A 21450-nucleotide genomic window follows, 5' to 3' on the forward strand; every position below is an offset into this window, starting at 1 on the left:
GAAATTGGAATTATCTTATGAGGGTCTTACAATGTTTCCTTTAAATAGAAAGTGAGTTTAGGAAATACATTAAAGAGGTAAGAATCTCTGCTTCAGTATGACAGCAGGCATTACGGTGCTTAAAACATTAGTGTATCTTGCCTTGCATGTACACAAACCATCTTTATCTGGGGAGCAAAACAACTATCCTAACTATGTTTTGCATTTTATATTCATTAAACAGGAGTGTGCCTTGGGGAAAGTCAAAATAAGCACAAATTTGCGACCTCGCCAGCTTGGAATTACTCTCATTAATCCATGCAACACTAGCTGCCATAAGCCCCATCTCCTCAGTTCTAGTTCATTATTCATCAAGGCTGCTTAACCTCATTCCCCATTACCCGTATTTCAACCTCAGTTCCACCTTTTTTTTTTTTTTTTTTAAGACGGATCTTCCTCTGTTACCCAGGCTGGAATACAGTGGTGTGATCATAGCTCACTGCAGCCTGGATCTCCTGGGCTGAAGCCATCCTTCCACCTCAGTCCCCTAAGTAGCTGAGACTACTGGCGCGGGCCACCAGGCCCACCTAATTTTATTTTTTTGTAGAGATAGGGCTTTCCTATGTTGGCCAGGCTGGAATTCCACTTTGAAAACTAAACATTGGTCGGGCACAGTGGCACACACCTGTTATCTCAGCCAAGGCGGGTGGATCACTTGCGGTCAGGAGTTTGAGAGCGGCCTGACAAACATGGTGAAACCCCCATCGCGCCCACTGCATTCCAGCCTGTGCCACAAGAAGTAAACTCCTTCTAAAAAAAAAAAAAAAAAAAAAAAAAAAAAAGGCTAAAAATTGTCGGGGCTGCTGGACAAAGGAAGATCTTGCCTGGCTGTCAGAAAATAATGTTCTTTCCAGCGGCTCCTTGAACCCACTCCCTTCAGTGCCTAAATTTAACGGCTGCAGCTGCCGCAGCTGCTGCAGCTGCAACCTATTTCCCCAGTAATAGAACGAAAGTGGCGGGTTTATAAAGAGGTTAGGAAGAAGGCAAGCCAGCCGTCTAACCAGACACAGGATGCATGTAAGAGACTTGTAAATTACACGGTCTATTTAGGTCACATTGATAGGCAAATCACTATTCTGGGCCCCGAGGAAGCCTTTTCGTTCTTGCTATAGTCAATTTATTCTCCAGATGAAAGCCTCAAACCGCCACGACCCAACTTTCCCCTCGTATCTTCAACCCCCTCAAGATGCAAACTTGGCGCAGGCGCACACCTTCAAAGTCCTCCCGCCCTCACTCTGCTACCCCCATAGTGGGTGGGGCCTCAGAGCTCGGCGCTCGAACTGGCTCCAACGCCGTGAGTTTGGCGCGGAAGAGCGGAAGAAATGCGGCTGGTACCCCGGAAGCAGTCGCTGCAACTTCCGGGAGGGGCTTGTAAGCCTGGTGCGGGAGCTGCGGGGCCCAGAGATTGTGTTCGAAGTAGCGGTTCTACCAACATGTCCCGTGGTTCCAGCGCCGGTTTTGACCGCCACATTACCATTTTTTCACCCGAGGGTCGGCTCTACCAAGTAGGTGAGTGAAGCACGTCCGCCTGTGGTCCACCTGAATTGCCCTGTCATGGTACGGCCCGGAGCGAGCAGACGCGGCCCGAGTTTAGTCTGGGGCCGAAGCTGCGCCTGAGCTGGGAAGGGAGAACGGCTGACACTGGGTTGAGCTCTGTGGTGTTTGCAGCCCTGTCTTGACGAAGGCCTGGCTCTCTGCAGGGCGAACGGCCTCACTGCCTAGATCCAATGGAGAGTTCAGGAAGGTAGGGCTAACGCTGGCTTCACGAGGCCCCTTCAGTTATTGCGTTGTGTCCTGACCAGGTACAAGATCTGTTTATAAAGGGTAATTGATGCCTGAACGTCTCAACTAAAATGCCTCCTTTCCGTTTTCCTTTGTTTGCAGCATGGACTTCCTTGTCCTGTGGTTAATTCCACACAGGCATTCCGAGCCTGCTATGTAGTAGACATTGTGCTAGTCCTAGAAGATAAAAAGATGAATGAATGTCATACCCTCTTCCATGCTGCTCACAGCTTATGAGAGTGACAGATACATTAAACAAACGGATAAAAAAAAAAGTACCAATTTACAAGTATCTGCACAGTTCAAGATATCTTTGGGAAACTGATAGAATGAGTGGCTCTCAATTGTAGAGCTGCTCTTGAAATTGGCATCTTTTTAGCCACATCTGTTTGAATGCTCCCATAGTTTAAATGCTGGTTCTGAGTTGTAGATGCGGTACTGTGTACTAATTGCTTACTGAAGAACACCTGTACTGGAAAGAAACTAATTAATAGTTAAATCGGTATGGTAATGTATTTTGTTGCGTTGAAATGGTGTCAAGGTTTAGGTTATGATTATAAGCCAGACCCTTGACCTCTTGCCATAGAGAATTTAGTGTCAGGAGAGCTTGATTTACATCTGGTCCATGATAGTTTTATTTGATTTTATTTTTTTGAGCCGGAGTCTCGCTCTGTCCTAGGCTAGAGTGCAGTGGTACAATCTCCGCTCACCGCAACCTCCACCTCCTGGGTTCAAGCAATTCTCCTGCCTCAGCCTTCCGAGTAGCTGGGATTACAGGCGCGGACCACCACGCCCGGCTAGTTTTGTATCTTTAGTAGAGACAGTTTCACCATGTTGGCCAGGCTGGTCTTGAACTCCTGACCTCCTGATCCGTTGTCCTCGGCCTCCCAAAGTGCCGGGATTACAGGCGTAAGCCACCGCCCCCGGCCATTGAATGAGTTTAGTAGCTCCGTGCTTGCACAATAATATAATCACCTGTGCTTGGAATCATAAGGAGAGACTTGGTCTGTAAATGAGCTTCTCTTCACCTGTAAATTTCAGAAATAGAGTTAAAGATAACTTGGAATTAAATTGCTCAGTGTATTACTGCATAGTGTATATAGTATAGCAAGAAACAGCATCATGTTGGATAATTCAGTAACCCTTTAATTTGTATCCAATTGAAAAACATGATTAAAGACTGAACAAAGAGATAACTGTATCCTAAAGGAATTTTCATCTTTGTGTTTTATTCCTGAGTTTTAAATAATTTTCTTATATTAGACTACTGCTTTCAGTGTTCTATTCGTGATTTTTAATATGTGAACAGGAAGTCATTCTGAGACCTACACTTTGCTTCTATATACTATATTGTGAATTGTGTAATTGTTAATGGTTTCCAGATTTGGTGAGTAGAAAGGCTGAATACAGTGTCATTGTGATACTTTTTAAAGATTTGAAAGAGAACATCTATCTGAAAACAAGTTTGTTATCTAGACAGAATGATTTTAATCTTTGAATAACACACTCAGCTATTCAGGGCATTAATTAGACATGGTTAAGAAAAAGAAAGTGAAAGAATAGTTAGTATGAGCAAGCAGTATAGTGGTGAAGAGCTCAGGTCCTGGAGCCATACCTGGATTCAAATCTCTGCCCTGCTCCATACTAGCTGATCTGGGCACTTGCCAGGTATGTAACCTTAGCCTTAGTTTCTGTTTGCAAAATTGGGTTCGTAATAATTCTTCCTTAAATGGTTGTTTTGGGGATTAAATAAGGCAACGTATGTAGACTGCTTAACGTGTTTCTGCCACATAGCAAGTGTTCAGTAAATGTTACTAGATGCTTGTTGATTCTTTGGCTAATTTTTTTTTTTTGATCTATTAGATTAGTAGCTCTGTGTGGAATATTTCCCTTTCTATGGGTCCCTTCATGTTTAGTTCTCCAGTAAAATATATGTATAATCATAATATTCTAAATACTGTCTGTTTATAAACTTTAGAATCCTCCAAAGACAAAGCATGGAAGGATTATAGGATTCAAGTTGTTAACATTGACAGTAGGAAAATAATACTTTAAAAATAGGATGATGATGAGGGGAGATTAATGGGAGGTAAGTATGCTCCTCATCTTCCGTACTTAGGACTCAAAAGATAATGTAATCTGAAGTTGATATATCAAAAAATAGAGGTATATATATAAAGTTATAATGCTTGGCCAGGTGCAGTGGCTCACACCTGGAATCCTAGCACTTTGGGAGGCTGAGGCAGGCAGGTTACCTGAGGTCAGGAGTTGAAGACCAGCCTAACATGGGGCAACCCTGTCTCTACTAAAAAGTACAAAAAATTAGCTGTGTGTGCTGGCGTGCCTGTAGTCCCAGCTTCTCAGGAAGCTGAGGCACAAGGATTGCTTGAACCCAGGAGGTAGAGGTTGCAGTGAGCCAGGACTCTGCCACTGTACTTCAGGCTGGGCGACAGAGCCACACTCTGTCTAAAAATAAAAATAAAGTTATGCTAATCATAATTATAAACATAATTTATAATTATTAAGAACATATTATTGGCAGTTTGCTCCCAGGGAGTAGAAAGACTTTCATTTTATACCTTTTAGTAACTAATGAAATATTTCTCTTAATGTACCTATGCAAGTTGTGTGAGTGTACATGTATTCATGTGTTAAAAATTATAGCTTTGAAATCTGTTTTTGGGAATTGCCCTTTACTAGAGGAAGGACATGGGTTGGGGTTTGGGGAATAGGACTGAGGCCCTAGTTGGCCAAATACAGCCTGGCTGCTTTTAGGACCTTCTCTTCTATTTGCTGATCCTTTGCTGAATAGGTCTGGTGAAGGAGAAGAGGGGTAGTTATTGGGATTTGCTTGCCAGGTGGATGTGAGCACTGCCTGGTTGCTGCAAAGAAGGAAGCATGCTGATAGGGAACTAGAAAGAAATGGACTGGTGGAGACATACTGGAAATTAAATGTAGAAGTGGCATTGTGTATTGAAGCCAGAATTCCTGAGTTCAAGTCCTTGCTGAATACCAACTCTAAGAACTTTCTATCTGTAAAATAAAGATAATATCTACCTACCCTATAGGGCTTTGAGGATTTAATTAGTTAATAGATGTAAAGCACTTAGAACAGTGCCCGGTGTAGATAGTAAGCACTCAATTAGTGGGGTTTTGTTTGTTTTTGGTTTTGAGACTGAGTCTCGCTCTGTCGCCCAGGCTAGAGTGCAATAGCGTGATCTCGGCTCACTGCAACCTCCACCTCCCGGGTTCAAGTGATTCTCCTGCCTCAGCCTCCCAATAGCTAGGATTACAGGTGCACAACCACCACACCTGTCTAATTTTTGTATTTTTAGTGCAGATGGGGTTTCACCATGTTGGCCAGGTTGGTCTCAAACTCCTAACCTCGTGATCTGCCCACCTCAGCCTACCAAAGTGCTGGGATTACAGGCGTGAGCCTGCCTAGCCTTCAGTTAGTGTTTTCTCTAAGGGATGCTGTCAAGAAGAAACAAATGGCTGATGTAAATGAAGTCAGAAATTTCACAAATGACTAAGAAGTACTTACTATTTGCCTCTTTTGCAATTGAAAAAAATTCTTATTTTAATGCAGTATTTCTTAACCCAGGCTTCTCATGCCCTCCTTGAATCTGATTTAAAATTCAATGCATGTGTGTGCATGCATACACATACATACATGTGCATATATACATAAATACCTATATAACTAAAAAGTGTTGGGATCAAATACTGCTATATTTTCAAACCTCATTCTCCCTCCCTCTCCCCAGTGTTAAGATTTCTAATGACCCCACCCCTTTGAGGAATCACTGTTCTAAAGAGTAAAAGGTTAGGAGGCACTTAGTGAACCACACATCTCAATTGTGTCGTAAGTTTAGGGAAAAGCAAATAAGCAGTTTCAAAAAATCTTAACGAAAGTTTTTTTGGGTCACACAGCATTGAAATTGAATATGAATATGCTTTCCTTGCCCCAGTAGAACATCCCTTGTTTTTTTAATAACTCATAGAATACATATCTCTCAATTCATTTTTATTTTTCAAGTCCATGTTTATATGGCAGAATATCATATACCCCAAAACTCTACAGCATTCTAAACAAAATTATGGGTGGGAAAAGTCTTGCATTACAGTCCTAATAACTGGTAGGACCTCAGAATCACCTGTAGATGCTTTGCAAAGCCTGATGAGTGACATAAAGGGATATACATCTCTGCTGCTGTTTTCACAGCCTGAGCTGCACACACTGTGAGCCATTGTCTTGCATTGTGTCTTTGTCCTGAACATTTTGCTGCCATTCCTTTTATGTTTAGTCCCTGTATTTTTCCTTCTTTTTTTTTTTTAGACGGAGTCTTGTTCTGTTGCCAGGCTGGAGTGCAGTGGTGCTATTTCAGCTCACTGCAATCACTGCCTCCCAGGTTCAAGTAATTCTCCTGTCTCAGCCTCCCGAGTAGCTGGGATTACAGGCACGCACCACCACACCCAGCTAATTTTTGTATTTTTAGTAGAGACGGGGTTTCACCATATTGGCCAGGATGGTCTCGATCTCTTGACCCCATGATCCACCTGCCTCAACCTCCCAAAGTGCTGGGATTACAGGCATGCACCACCACAGTCTTTAGCCCCTGTATTTTTCTAGTATTCTACAAATAAATCCCAGAAAAGTTGGGTAAGTGTTGGGGAAAGTTATAGGGAAGGAAACAAAGCGAGTAAGATATTACTATGGAAAAGACATCTTTACATACAAAACAACCGTTTATAACTTTTTGTTTGAGCAGCAGTTTACTCCTAACCTAATGGTGTGTTGTTGGGTTGAGTCATGAAACTACTGGGCTTTGGCTATTTTTTAACCTGTAAAACTGGCAGTTTCATGTGTTATCCTAATACTTAGTTATTTTACTATGTATTCAAGATTTAGAAAATTTGAAGTTGGAGCGAGTGTAATGCATTATAATTTTTCCCATTTGAAAAATGGAAAATGAGACCAGGCACAGTGGCTCACGCCTTTAATCCCAGCACTTTGGGAAGCCGAAGCAGGTAGATCACCTTAGGTTAGGAATTCGAGACCAGCCTGGCCAACATGGTGAAACCCTGGCTCTATTAAAAAATACAAAAATTAGCTGGGCATGGTGGTATGCGTCCAGATATTAGGGAGGCTGAAAAATTAGCTGGACGTGATGCCAGTCCCAGATACTAGGGAGGCTGAGGCAGGAGAATTGCTTGAGCCCAGGAGGCAGAGGTTGCAGAGCCAAGATCGCACTCCAGACTAGGAGACAGAGCGAGACTCAAAAACAAAAACAAAAAAAAACCAGATTACTCAGTTTTGCAAATTTCCAAAATGTTAGCCCAAACCAAAATCTTTGGTGATGTAAATAGTGTTTAAGTACTGTTGCCAAAGTTTGAATCCTGACTTTAAAAAATAAATACCCCTTGGCAAGTACTAGAGCCCCAAAAAAGAAAAAATAAGTAAGTAAATATCCTTTTAAAATGCTGCCCATAACTATTCTTTTTATCTTGCTTTCTTTATTATTATTTTTTGGAGACAGAGTTTCAGATTAACGAGATTCTTCTGCCTCAGCCTCCCAAGTAGCTCGGATTACAGGCACCCACCACCATGCCCGGCTAATTTTTGTATTTTTAGTAGAGAAAGAGTTTCACCATGTTGACCAGGCTGGTCTCAAACTCCTGACCTCAAGTGATCCGCCTACCTCAGCCTCCCAAAGTGCTGGGATTATAGGCATGAGCCACCAAGTCCATCTGTTTATTTATCGAGACAGGGTCTCATTCTGCCATCAGGCTAGAATGCACTGGTGTCTTCATAGCTCACTGTAGCCTTGAACTCTTGGGCTCAAGAAATTCTCCTCCTTCAGCCTCTCAAGTAGCTGGGACTACAGGTGCACATCACCATGCTCAGCTAGCTTTTTATTTTTAGTAGAGATGGCATCTTGCTGTTTGCCTAGGTCGTGAACTCGTGGGCCCAAGTGATCCTCCTGCCTCTACTTCCCAAAGTGCTGGCATTACAGGTGTGAGCGATAGCACCCAGCCTCTTTTTTCCTAGTTGGCCTTCATGTGCTATAAGTTGTCCATCTTTGCTCTCAACTGTGATACTTTTTACCCTGCCAGTGTTTCTTTAAAGGATACTCTTCAGGTGTTGAGTTGTCTCTAGATTCTTTGCCCTGGCAGTTTCCATTTTCTGGGAATTGTTATAAAACATTTCATGGTGATAGTGTTAAAATGGGGATTCATTGGCTAGGCACAGTGGCTCATGCCTGTAATCCCAACACTTTCGAAAGCTGACATGGGCAGATCACTTGAGGTCAGAAGTTTGAGACCAGCCTGGCCAACATGGTGAAACTCCATCTCTACTAAAAATACAAAAAAATTAGCTGGGCATAGTAATGCACACCTATAATCCCAGTTATTGGGAGGTTGAGGCAGGAGAATTGCTTGACCCCAGGAGGCTTGAACCTGGAGGCTGCAGTGAGCCAAGATTGTGCCACTGCACTCCAGCGTGGCAACAGTTAGACTCTGTCTCAAAAAAAAAAAAAGATTCATTTATACAAGCCTTTATTGAAATTATAGTGCAGCTTGGTGACTAGTAAAATAATAGTACAAAAAAAGGTACTATGGGAAGTGACTGACTGCCTAGGAGAGTTGGGAAAGGCTTCTCAGAGATTAATTGGCCCAGATGAAGATTAGGTAAGGAAATTTGGGGAATCAGTGCATATATCAGTCAGTGTGGATGGAGTATAGACAGTAACAACTGGAAGAGTAAATCATAGCAATATTTTGAAGGGGCTTGAGTACCATGCTAGAGTTTGGACTTTGTTCCATGGGTTTTGGACAGAGCTAGCAGAGGTCTTTAAGAATGGCAAGGTAATTAAGCAACATAATGGGAGAGTTGAGTGTAGAAATGGGATTAGGAAGGGACTGATGGTTCATACCTGGAATCCCAACACTTTGGCAGGAGGATTGCCTGAGCCCAGGAGTTTGAGACTAGCCTGGACAAAATAACAAGACCTTGTCTCTGCAGAGTATAAAAAGTGAAGTTAGCCAGGGGTAGTAGTGCACACCTGTTGTCCCATGTACTCTGGAGGCTAAGGTAGGATGATTGCTTGAGCAGAGAAGTTTCAGGTTACAGTCAGCTATGATCACACCACTGCACTCCAGCCTGGACAACACAGTGAGACCTTGTCTCAGAAAAGAAAATAAAACGGGGACTGGTGGCAGGAAGAACACTTAGAAGAGGTTTGTTAAGTATCAGTAATTCATATAAACCCTAATGAGTGAATTAAGGTAATAAGTGAGAAAGGATGGAGGAGTCCCTTGAGCTTATTTTTCAAATTTTTATTATAGAAAACTTTAGACAAATGTAGATAAAATAGTACAGTGACCTTCATGTACACAGCTTCATCTGATGTCAATATTTTGTCTGTCTTGTTTTATTCATTTCCCATGTACTTTCCTCTCTCTTCTAGAGTATGTTAAAGCATCTTAGGTGTAAGAATGGACATTTTTTGGGAAGGGGCAGAGGGTTAGAGTCAAGGGTGATAACCCAGGTTTGTAGCTTCAAAAACTAGTGATTAGTAATACAATTAATTATGAGTTAAGGACTGTAAGAAAAGAAGCAGTTTTATAAAGAGGATGAGATTATTTTTAGACATGTCTGTGGCTAATAGGCATAGGTATTTGAAGAAGGAGTCATTTGTAATTATAAGGCCAGAGCTAGAGATGACAGATTAGTAGTGATTATCTAGGTTATAGCTGAATCCATTGTATAGGGTAAAGTCATCCAGAGATGGGGAAAAGTCATATAACTGTGGGAAATACAAGTATTTCAGGAGCTGGCTGAAGAGATGAAAGCAGTGAAGAGTGAGAAGGGAAGTTCAGAGAAATAGGAGACGAATGATATTCTTTTTTTTTTTTTTTTTTTTTTTTTTTTTTTTTTTTTGAGACGGAGTTTCACTCTTATTACCCAGGGTGGAGTGCAATGGCGCGATCTCGGCTCACCGCAACCTCCACTTCCTGGATTCAGGCAATTCTCCTGCCTCAGCCTCCTGAGTAGCTGGGATTACAGGCATGCGCTACCATGTCCAGCTAATTTTTTGTATTTTTAGTAGAGACGGGGTTTCACCATGTTGACCAGGATGTTCTCGATCTCTGGACCTCGTGATCCAGCCGCCTCGGCCTCCCAAAGTGCTGGGATTACAGGCTTGAGCCACCGTGCCTGGCGTGAGGAATGATATTCTTAACTAAGACATTTAAATTTGGCCAGGCGCGGTGGCTCATGCCTGTCTTCGCAGCACTTCGGGAGGCTGAGACAGACAGATCACTTGAGGTCAGGAGTTATAGACCAGCCTGGCCAACATAGTGGAACTCCATCTCTACTAAAATTACAAAAAATGTAATCTCAGCTACTTGAGGAGAATCACTTGAACCCAGGAGGCAGAGGTTGCAGCAAGCCGAGATCACGCCACTGCACTCCAGCCTGGGTGACAGAGTGAGACTCTGTGTCAAAAAAAAAAACTTTACAGTCCAGTTGCTCAGTTACACTAGCCACATACGACTAATGGCTATTAAATTGGACATTGCAAATATAGAACATTGCCAGTGGCCGGGCATAGTGGCTCATGCTTGTAATCCCAGAACTTTGGGAGGCCTAGGCAGGCAAATCATGAGGTCAGAAGTTAGAGACCAGCCTGGCCAATATGGTGAAACCCTGTCTCACTAAAAATACGAAAAATAGCCAGCTGTGGTGGCACTTGCCTATAGTCCCAGCTACTCAGGAGACTGAGGCAGAAGAATTGCCTGAACCCAGGAGGTGGAGGTTGCAGTGAGCCTACGTTGTGCCACTGTACTCCAACCTGGGCAACAGACTCCGTCTCAAAAAAAAAAAAAAAGAAGAAGAACATTGTCAGCATCTCAGAAATTTCTGTTGGACAGCACTGGTCTATAAACAGCAAGAGCTCCCTTAATGAATCCTGGCAAATTGACAGGTGCATTCTCTGTTGAGAAGCATTTTTTATATGTAAAATATTTTTTATTTTGTGGGACGAAAGTTTATGTGGTAGGGAAGATATGCTTATCTTTTGTGGCTTTTACGTTTTGTATTATTTCAGCAATAAGCATGTATTCATTTATTTAGTTCAGGGATGACGAACACAAATGCTTACAGAGACCAGATAGGCAATGCCAGTGAGTGAAACAGTCTGGGTGAGAGATAACAGGAAATTGTGGGACCTGTGGAAAACTACAAAACACCTGCTCAGCTTAGGTGGTTTTTTTCTCTGTAGCCAGTTGCTATGTGAGATTGAGGATGAAGTGTTACCATAATTTTTTTTCCCTAGGAAAAACTTAATCACATCTGTAAAGACCCTCTGCCCGCTTTTGCCATGTAAGGTAATATTCACAGGTTCCAGGGACTAGGACATAGATATCTTTTGGGGATGCATTTACCAACCTACCAGAGGGTTAATGATTTTTATTGGCTCAGAGAACCAATTTTTGACTTTGCCGGCTTTTCTTTTGTTTTCTGTTACTATTTCATTGATTTCTGGCCATGTTGTCCAGGTTGGTCGCAAACTTTTGGACTCAACTAATCTCCCCATTCAGCCTCCCAAGATGCTGGGATTACAGGCATGAGTCACCACACACAGCCAGAATCACTACAAATTGAGTGGCATTTAAACAACACACATTTATTATCTCATAGTTTCATAAAGATGTTTTTCATTTGTTGCCAGTAGTATTACTGCACATAACAACTAGGTCACAGTGATTGATAATGTGGTTCAGTTCATGTAAGTTTGTTTTTTTTTTCTTTCCATTTCTAACATTTGCTGAGTGACAGCGTTAAATTTTTCATGTAGGACTGCCTGTTCTCCTTGTAAGTCTGTCAGTATTGAAGCTCTCTTATAAGGTGCATATGTATTTATGTCTTGATGAATTGATCCTTTTACCGTTATGAAATGTCTGTCTTTATCTCTGATAATATTTTGACTTAAAGTCTACTTTGATATTAATATAGCCACTCCAGCTTCCTTATGCTTAACTGTTTACATGGTATGCTGCAGCTGTGTTTCGTCCCTTTATCAGCATGTTTCTGATAGAATATAGTTGGGTCTTGCCTTTTCTTTTTGTTTTTGTTTGTTTGTTTTTGAGAGAGTCTCACTCTGTCACCCAGACTGGAGTGCAGTGGCCTGATCCCAGCTCACCGCAACCTCCACGTCTCAGGTTCAAGCAATTCTCCTGCCTCAGCCTCCCAAGTAGCTTCAATTACAAGCATGCGTGACCATGACCAGCTAATTTTTGTATTTTAAGTAGAGACAGAGTTTCACCATTTTGGCCAGGATGGTCTCAAACTCCTGAGCTCAGGATCCTCCCACCTCGGCCTCCCAAAGTGCTGGGATTACAGGTGTGAGCCACCATGCCTGGTGGTGGGTCTTCCTTTTTTATCCATTCTAACAATGTATGCCTTTAATTGGAATATTTAGTGCTTTAACATTCAACACAGTTGTTGATATGCTTAGATTTAAGTTTACTGTTTTTTTATTTGCTTCTCTATTTTGTTTGCTTGTTTGTTCCTCTGTACCTCCTTTCCTACCTTCTTTTGGATTGAGTAGTTTTTGAATTTCATTTTAATCTGTTATTTGGTTACTACTTGGTTTTTTTGGTGGTTTTTTTTTTTTTAAGTGGTTGCTCTAAGGATTATAATATACATACTTCTCTCAGTCTTAGATTTAATATTTATCACTTCACTTAAAATGTACAAAGCTTGGCTGGGCACAGTGGCTCCCTCCTGTAATCCCAGCACTTTGGGAGGTAGATCACCTGAGGTCAGGAGTTTGAGACCAGCCTGGCCAACATGGTAAAACTTTGTCTCTACTAAAAATACAATTAGCCTGGCATGGTGGTGGGCACATGTCATCCCAGCTACTCAGGAGGCTGAGGCAGGAGAATTGCTTGAACTCAGGAGGCAGAGGTTGCAGTGAGCTGAGATCACACCATTGCACCCCAGCCTGGGCAACAAGAGCAAAACTTAGTTTCAAAAAAAAAAATTGTACAGGCCAAGTGCAGTGGCTCATGCCTATAATCCCAGCATTTTGGGAGGCCGAGGCAGGAAGATCCTGACGTCAGGAGTTCTAGACCAAGGAGTTCCTAACCAACATGGAGAAACCCTGTCTCTACTAAAAATACAAAATAAGCTGGGTGTGGTGGTGTGTGCCTGTAATCTCAGCTATTCAGGAGGCTGAGGTAGGAGAATCACTTGAACCTGGGAGGCAGAGGTTGCAGTGAGCTGAGATTGCACCATTGCACTCCAGCCTGGGCAACAAGAGTAAAACTGTCTCAAAAAAAAAAAAAAAAAAAAAAGTGCAAAGCTTGAAACCTTGTTTACTCCTTTTACCTTCCATAAAGTATCTGCATATTTTAGAAACTCCACAAGTGTTACAACTTTTCCTTTAAACAGTCACATATTTTTAAAGAAGGGAATAAAATAATCTGTTGTGTTTGCTCAGATATTTACTATTTCTGATGTTGCTCATTTTTTAAGATCAGAATTTTTTTCTAGTATCATTTTCCTTCAGTCTGAATAACTTTCTTTTTTTTTTTTTTTGAGACAGAGTTTCGCTCTTGTTACCCAGGCTGGAGTGCAGTGGCGCCTCGGCTCACCGCAACCTCCGCCTCCTGGGCTCAGGCAATTCTCCTGCCTCAGCCTCCTGAGTAGCTGGGATTACAGGCACGCGCCACCACGCCCAGCTAGTTTTTTGTATTTTTAGTAGAGACGGGGTTTCACCATGTTGACCAGGATGGTCTCGATCTCTTGACCTCGTGATCCACCCGCCTCGGCCTCCCAAAGTGCTGGGATTACAGGCTTGAGCAACCGCGCCCGGCCAAGAACTTTCTTTAGCATTTCTTGTTGGCCATCTGAAAGTGTTTTTATTTTACTTACCTTCATTCTTGAAGGAAATTTTTGTTGTGTATATTCTGAATTGGCAGGTTTTTCTTTTCCCCCTTTAAGGATGTTATTCCACTATCTTAAGATGAAGTCAGCGGACATTTATACAGTACTCTTGCAGGCAATTTGTTTTTCTCTGTTTTCAAAATTCTATTTTTGGTTTTCAGACAGTGGACCATAATGAGTATATATATGATTTTCTTTTTTTTCATTCTGCTTCGAGTTTTCTGAGTTTCTTTAATCTGAAGTTTTTTGTCTTTTGCCATATTTTGAACAGTTTTAGCCATTATTTCTTCAGATTTTGTTTCCCCATTCTTTGCTCTCCATGTAGGACTCCAGTTATACATATCTTACATAATTTGGTGTAGACCCCCAGGTTTGTTTTTTTTCCCAACTATTTTTTTCAGCCTTTTTAAGATTGGATCATTTGATGCATTTTCTTTTTTCCTTTTTCTTTTTATTGAGACAAAGTCTTGCTCTGTCACCCAGGCTGGAGTGCAGTGGCATGATCTCAGCTCACTGTAACCTCCACCTCCCAGGTTCAAGCGATTCTCCCGCCTCAGCCTCCCGAGTAGCTGGGATTACAGGCGCATGCCACCACGCCCCACTAATTTTGTGTATTTTTAGCAGAGACAGGGTTTCATTATGTTGGTCAGGCTGATCTTGAACTCCTTTCCTCGTGATCCACCCACCTTGGCCTCCCAAAGTGCTGGGATTACAGGCATGAGCTACCATGCCCAGCCTGCATTTTCATATTCATTCACTCTTTCCTTTATCCGCCTCCATTCTGCAGTTAGGTGAATTTTTAAATTTCATGTACTGTATTTTTTGTTCTACAATTTCCGTTTGCTTCTTTCATTTTTTCTTTGCTGAGATTTCCTATCATTTTTCATTTTGAGAACATTTTCTATTATGTCATCGAACATAGTTACAATAGCTGTTTTTAAATCTTTGCTAATACAACAATATCTGGGTCATTTTAGGATTCTTCTTTTTGAGAATTAAACACACATTCCTGGTTTTCGTTGTTTGGTTTTGGTTTTTTAGTTTGCCTTGATTTGTTTTCATTTTTGGTATGGTATGTTGAGAATTCTGGATTGTATTCTGGACATATTGTGAATGTTATTTTATGAAGACTCTGGATTTTGTTTTATTTCTCCAAAGAGTATTGACTTGTTTTGTTCTAGTAGGCAATTAATTTCGTTATTCTCAAGCTACAAAGCAGGCGTCCCCAAACTTTTTACACAGGGTGCCAGTTCACTGTCCCTCAGACCGTTGGAGGGCCACCACATACTGTGCTCCTCTCACTGACCACCAATGAAAGAGGTGCCTCTTCCTGAAGTGCGGCGGGGTAGGGGGTGGGGCAGATAAATGGCCTCAGGGGGCCGCATGCGACCCGCAGTCCATAGTTGGGGACGCCTGCTACAAAGTCTGTCTCGTGGGTGGCATCTTAAATCTCACTCTTTTATCCTTAACTAGGCCTCTTGGAGTCTGCCCTATGTGTGTTGTGTTATGGAATCTGCCAGAGATTTGGTTAGCATTTATATTATAGAAGTTGGGACTCTCACTTTCTAGTGCTCTTCCTTTCTCTCCCTCATTTTCTAGCAGCTATTGTTACCCCAAACTGTTGTCTAGTTCTTCATGCCAAAAAGACTGAGTTTTCTGTGAGAGTTCAGCCTTGACTGCTCTCAGGTTAGGAACCACAAAAATGGGAAACTCAACCCAGGCCGTCCTTTCTTCCAACTGTTGACTCCCCCTCTAGAATCTGACTTTGTTGTGTCTTTAGGTAGTTGCTGTTTTGTTTAGATTTAGTAGTTTTTATTTGTGGAGGGCCAATCTAATAGAAGCTTTATTAGCCATATTAGGATCAGAACCAAGAAGCAGTTTGAAAGTTGTACAGCTGGGCCTCCATATCTATGGGTCCCTCATCCATGGTTTTCAACCAGCTAGAGATCATAAATAGGGAAAAAATTGCATCTGTGCTGAACATATACAGATGTTTTTGTCATTATTCACTAAACAGTATAGTATAACAACTATTTAGCATTTACATTTTATTAGCTAGCATAGTGTAAGCTAGAGATAATTTCTTTTTTTTCTTTTTTTTAGGCGGAGTCTTGCTCTGTCACCCAGGCTGGATGGAGTGCAATGGTGCGATCTCAGTTCACTGCAATCTCTGCTTCCCAGGTTCAAGTGATTTTCCTGCCTCAGCCTCCAGAGTAGCTGGGATTACAGGCACCTGCCGCCATGCCCAGCTAATTTTTGTATTTTTAGTAGAGACAGGGTTTCACCATGTTGGCCAGCTGGTCTTGAGCTCCCGACTTCAGGTGATCTACCCACCTCAGCCTCCCAAAGTGCTGGGATTACAAGCGTGAGCCATGGCACCTGGCCAAGTTAGGAATAATTTCAGTTATACAGGAGGATATACATAGGCAATGTGCAAATACTGTGCTATTTTATATCAGAGACTTGAGTATCTGTGGATTTTGGTATTCATGGGATGTCCTAGAACCAATCCCCACAGATACTGAAGCACCAGCCATATTTTAGAAGTTATTTTTAGTGTAATGGGATGGTAAAATTTTGCTAATTAACCAATTAAATTGGGGGCTATGGCTCATACCTGTAATCCCAGCTATTCCAGAAGCCAACGTAGGACGATCATTTGAGGCCAAGACTTTGAGACTATCCTGAGCAATGGAGTGAGACCCTGTCTCTAAAAATTTTTTAATTAGCTAGGTATGGTGGTACCTACCTGTAGTCCCAGCTACTCAGGAGGCTGAAGTGGAAGGGTCTGAACCAGAAGTTTAAGGCTGCAGTGAGCTATGATTGTGCCACTGTACTCAGCCTGGGTAACAGAGCAAGATGCTGCTGTCTCATAATAATAATAGGGCTGGCCGGGCGCGGTGGCTCAAGCCTGTAATCCCAGCACTTTGGGAGGCTGAGGTGGGTGGATCACATGGTCAAGAGATCGAGACCATCCTGGTCAACATGGTGAAACCCCATCTCTACTAAAAATACAAAAAAATCAGCTGGGCATGGTGGTGCGTGCCTGTAATCCCAGCTACTCAGGAGGCTGAGGCAGGAGAATTGCCTGAACCCAGGAGGCGGAGGTTGCGGTGAGCCGAGATCGCGCCATTGCACTCCAGCCTGGGTAACAAGAGTGAAACTGCATCTCAAAAAATAAATAAATTAATTAATTAATTAATTAATAATAGGGCCAGGTGTGGTGGCTCACGCCTATAATCCCAACACTTTGGGAGTCCAGGCAGGCAGATCACGAGGTCAGGAGTTTGAGACCAGCCTGACCAACCACCAACATCGTGAAAACCCCATCTCTACTAAAAATACAAAAATTAACCAGGCGTGGAGGTGCGTGCCTGTAATACCAGCCACTCAGGAGGCTGAAGCAGGAGAATCGCTTGAACCCAGGAGGCAGAGGTTGCAGTGAGCCGAGATTGTGCCACTGCACTCCAGTCTGGACAGCAGAGCGAGACTCCATCTCAAAAATAATAATAATAAAACCAGTTAAATCCAAGCCATAGAGGATTTCTTTCTTTCTTTCTTTCTTTCTTTCTTTCTTTCTTTCTTTCTTTCTTTCATATTGAAATAGGGTCTTGCCCTGTTGCCCAGACTGGAGTGCAGTGGTGTGAGCACACGGCTCACTGCAGCCTTGACTTTCCTGGGCTCAAGCAATACTCCTGCCTCAGCTTCCCAAGGAACTGGAACCATAGGTGTGCACTGCCATGCCTAGCTAACATTTTTTTATAGACGGTCTCACCATGTTGCCCAAGGTGGTTTCAGACTTGGCTCAAGCAGTGTTACCGCCTTGGCTTCCCAAATTGCTAGGATTACACCCAGCTAAGGATTTCTTTTAAGGAGATTTTTCTAGAATCATTTTTGCTCTTTTGTTCTCTCTTAAATTTATTTAGCCATTTAGAAATATTTGATTTTTTACAGTTTTTTGGGGGTTTTTTTTGAGACAGAGTCTGGCTCTGTCACACAGGCTGGAGTGCAGTGGCGTGATCTCAGCTCACTGCAACGTCTGCCTCCCAAGTTCAAGCAATTCTCCTGCCTCAGCCTCCTGAGTAGCTGGGACTACAGGCATGCACCACCACACCCAGCTAATTTTTTGTAGTTTAGTAGAGATGGGGTTTCATCATATTGGTCAGTCTGGTCTCAAACTCCTGACCTCAGGTGATCTGCCCGCTTTGGTCTCCCAAAGTGCTGGGATTACAGGTGTGAGCCACTGCACTGGGCCAAAATTTTTCATTAAAAAAAAATTTTTAGTAGAGACAAGGTCTCATTATGTTGCCCAGGCTGGTCTCGAACTCCTGAGTTCAAGTGATCCTCCCATATCAGCATTCCAAACTGCTGAGATTACAGGCATGAGTCAATAGGTTGACTTCAGGTGGATCACCTGAAGTCAGGAGTTCCAGACCAGCCTGTCCAACATAATGGAACCCTGTCTCTAATGAAAATACAAAAACTAGCTGGGTTTGGTAGTGGTCACCTGTAATCCCAGCTACTCAGGAGGCCGAGAATCACTTGAGCTTGGGAGGCAGAGGTTGCAGTGAACCGAGATCGTGCCACTGTACGACAGAGCAAGACTTCGTCTCTAAAATAAAAATAAAATAAAATAAAAATTTGCAGAAATATATGGCATATAAATTGGTAGTGTCATCTGTAATTTTACTCTCCAAAGATAATCATTATCAATTATACTACATGGTGCCAAAAGTAGTTTTTTTGTAAGCTACCATTTTGATCCTAGTGTTTTAACCAATGGAACGGATTGACAGCACCTTGAAGTGCACAAGCTGAAGTTTGTTACAGATATAGTAATATGTTATAGGTAACATAAAAATTACAAAAAGCATGATCCAGAAAAGTTCAACTTAGTAGACAAAAATCAGTGCAAGCTGGGCACAGAGGCTCAGACCTGTAATCCGAGCACTTTGGGAGGCCAAGGTGGGCAGATCATGAGGTCAGGAGATCAAGACTATCCTGGTCAACATGGTGAAACCCCATCTCTACTAAAAATAAAAAAGCTGGGTGTGGAGGTGCACGCCTGTAATCCCAGCTACTCGGGAGGCTGAGGCAGGAGAATTGCTTGAACCCAAGAGGCAGAGGTTGCAGTGAGCCAAGAGTGCATCACTGTACTCTAGCCTGAGCGACAGAGCAAGACTCCGCCTTAAAAAAAAAAATCTGTGCAAAATCATCAAACAGCAATTAAAACTGCATGTGGTCAAATTAGTTACTGACCAAAAGTTAACAGAAGTATTAAGTCTAGAAAAAATTTAGAGAAGCTAACTTTGACCTGGGAAAACCAGACTTAGAAATAGTGGCCAGAAAAAACTTCTTAAATGACAAAACATCATAATAAAGATTTAATATGATCAAAATTAAACTTTATTGGGGCTGGGAGCGCAGTGTCTCACACCTGTAATCCCAGCACTTTGAGAAGCTGAGGCAGGCAGATCACCTGAGGTCAGGAGTTCAAGACTAGCCTGGCTAACATGGTGAAACCCCATCTCTACTAAAAATAAAATTAGCCAGGCGTAGTGGTGCACGCCTGTAATCCCAGCTACTTGGGAGGCTGAGGCAGGAGACTAGCATTAACCTGGCAGGCAGAGGTTGTAGTGAGCCGAGATCACGCCGCTGTACTCCAGCCTTGGTGACAGAGTGAGACTTTGTCTTTTTAAAATTATTATTATTTAGAGCTAATGGAAATCAAAGACTTGGTCTTTAAAAAAACAAAAAAAAATGTTTTGGAAATTGGTTGCATCAGCCTAATGAAAATAATTTCAGTAAAATAAAAATGGAAGAAATTGAGTTAGTTTAACTGTGACTTATGGTCATTATTATTATTTTGACTTTCATGTCTTGGAATGCTGTACAAGCATTTCGTGTTCATATAGCTCTTTCTCATTCTTTTTAATGACTGTTTATTATTTCATTGCAAGAATCTACAATAATTTATTCCAACTTAAAAAACTGTTCTGTTTTCCAGAATATGCTTTTAAGGCTATTAACCAGGGTGGCCTTACATCAGTAGCTGTCAGAGGGAAAGACTGTGCAGTAATTGTCACACAGAAGAAAGTACCTGTAAGTAATACTGCCCAAATAGTCAATAATTACAGAATATAAGAATTTTTCATGGGTTTGTAGAAAAGTATGTTTTTATATACAAATATTAACATGATTCTTGCTTTGACTCTGCTTTCCTGTCAGCCAAGAAGTGTCTATTGAACGTTTATGTACAGTTCAGCTGTGTAAACAGAATTAACATATTAAACTTCGTGGTGTGATAATAAGCATCATGGGATTTCTAAGTCGAGTAAGCTATAGTTTGTTCACAGGAAAAGTTATCATCTAGAAAAGGAAAATAGCCGGGTGTGGCAGCATGCACCTATAATCCCAGCTACTAGGGAGTCTGAGGCAGGAAAATCTCTTGAACCTGGGAGGCAGCGGTTGCAGTGAGCCGAAATCATACCATTACACTCCAGCCTGGGTGACAGAGTGCAACTCCGTCTGAAAAAAAAAGAAAAAGAAAAAAGGAAAATAGAGCCTTTCAAAACCCGCCACCACCCCACCCGGCTCCTTTTTTTTGGGAGATGGAATTTTGCTCTTGTTGCCCAGGCTGGAGTGCAATGGTGATTGGCTCACCGAAACCTCTACCTCCCAACTTCCAGTGATTCTCCTGCCTCAGCCTTCTGAGTAGCTGGAATTACAGGCATGCGTCACGCATCACCACACCCAGCTAATTTGAAACCCTTTTTAAAAAACTGATTTTAACTATAAAATGATCAGAAGAGGCAGGGCGCGGAGGCTCAAGCCTGTAATCCCAGCACTTTGGGAGGCCGAGGCGGGTGGATCACAAGGTCGAGAGTTCGAGACCATCCTGGTCAACATGGTGAAACCCTGTCTCTACTAAAAATACAAAAAATTAGCTGGGCATGGTGGAACGTTCCTGTAATCCCAGCTACTCAGGAGGCTGAGGCAGGAGAATTGCCTGAACCCAGGAGGCGGAGGTTGCGGTGAGCCAAGATCGTGCCATTGCACTCCAGCCTGGGTAACAAGAGCGAAACTCCGTCTCAAAAAAAAAAAAAAAATGATCAGAAGACATTATATAGTTTATTTTTATGGTTCCATAGTATTATTTTCTCCAAGAAGTGGGGCAAATTAAAAATAAAAACATGGGCCAGGCGCAGTGGCTCACGCCTGTAATCCCAGCACTTTGGGAGGCTAAGGCGGGTGGATCACGAGATCAAGAGATTGAGACAATACTGGCCAATGTGGTAAAACTCCATCTCTACTAAAAATACAAAAATTAGCTAGATGTGGTGGCACATGCCTGTAATCCCAGCTACTCTGGAGGCTGAGGCAGGAGAATTGCTTGAATACAGGAGGCAGAGGTTGCAGCGAGCTGAGGTTGCAGGGAGCTGAGATTGCGCCACTGCACTCCATCCTGGTGACAGAGCAAGACTCCGTCTCAAAATAAATAAAAACATAATTTTATTTTATAACTGTACAGAAACCTGTAAGTTTAAAAATATATGTATCTTCATTTATTTTGTTCATTAGGACAAATTACTGGATTCCAGCACAGTGACTCACTTATTCAAGATAACTGAAAACATTGGTTGTGTGATGACCGGAATGACAGGTAATTAGCT

The 21450-nt window shown here is 42.3% G+C and overlaps 1 protein-coding gene across 2 annotated transcripts in view; it reads left to right on the plus strand.

Moving 5' to 3' along the window:
* Positions 1-1367: 1367 nt before the first annotated feature.
* PSMA6 (proteasome 20S subunit alpha 6) overlaps positions 1368-21450 on the plus strand; it is a 29185-nt gene continuing 9102 nt past the window's right edge. The window contains exons 1-3 of one of the 2 annotated variants that reach the window (XM_003924206.4): positions 1368-1548; positions 19785-19879; positions 21359-21440. In XM_003924206.4, coding sequence (XP_003924255.2) covers positions 1473-1548; positions 19785-19879; positions 21359-21440 — 253 coding nt within the window. In that variant the 5' untranslated portion in view covers positions 1368-1472. Of the gene's footprint in view, positions 1549-3088; positions 3490-19784; positions 19880-21358; positions 21441-21450 lie in introns of those variants that run through there. The other variant, XM_074393362.1, reaches the window with a different exon arrangement.

Source organism: Saimiri boliviensis, chromosome 2 (assembly GCF_048565385.1).
Source record: "Saimiri boliviensis isolate mSaiBol1 chromosome 2, mSaiBol1.pri, whole genome shotgun sequence".
NCBI lineage: Eukaryota > Metazoa > Chordata > Mammalia > Primates > Cebidae > Saimiri > Saimiri boliviensis.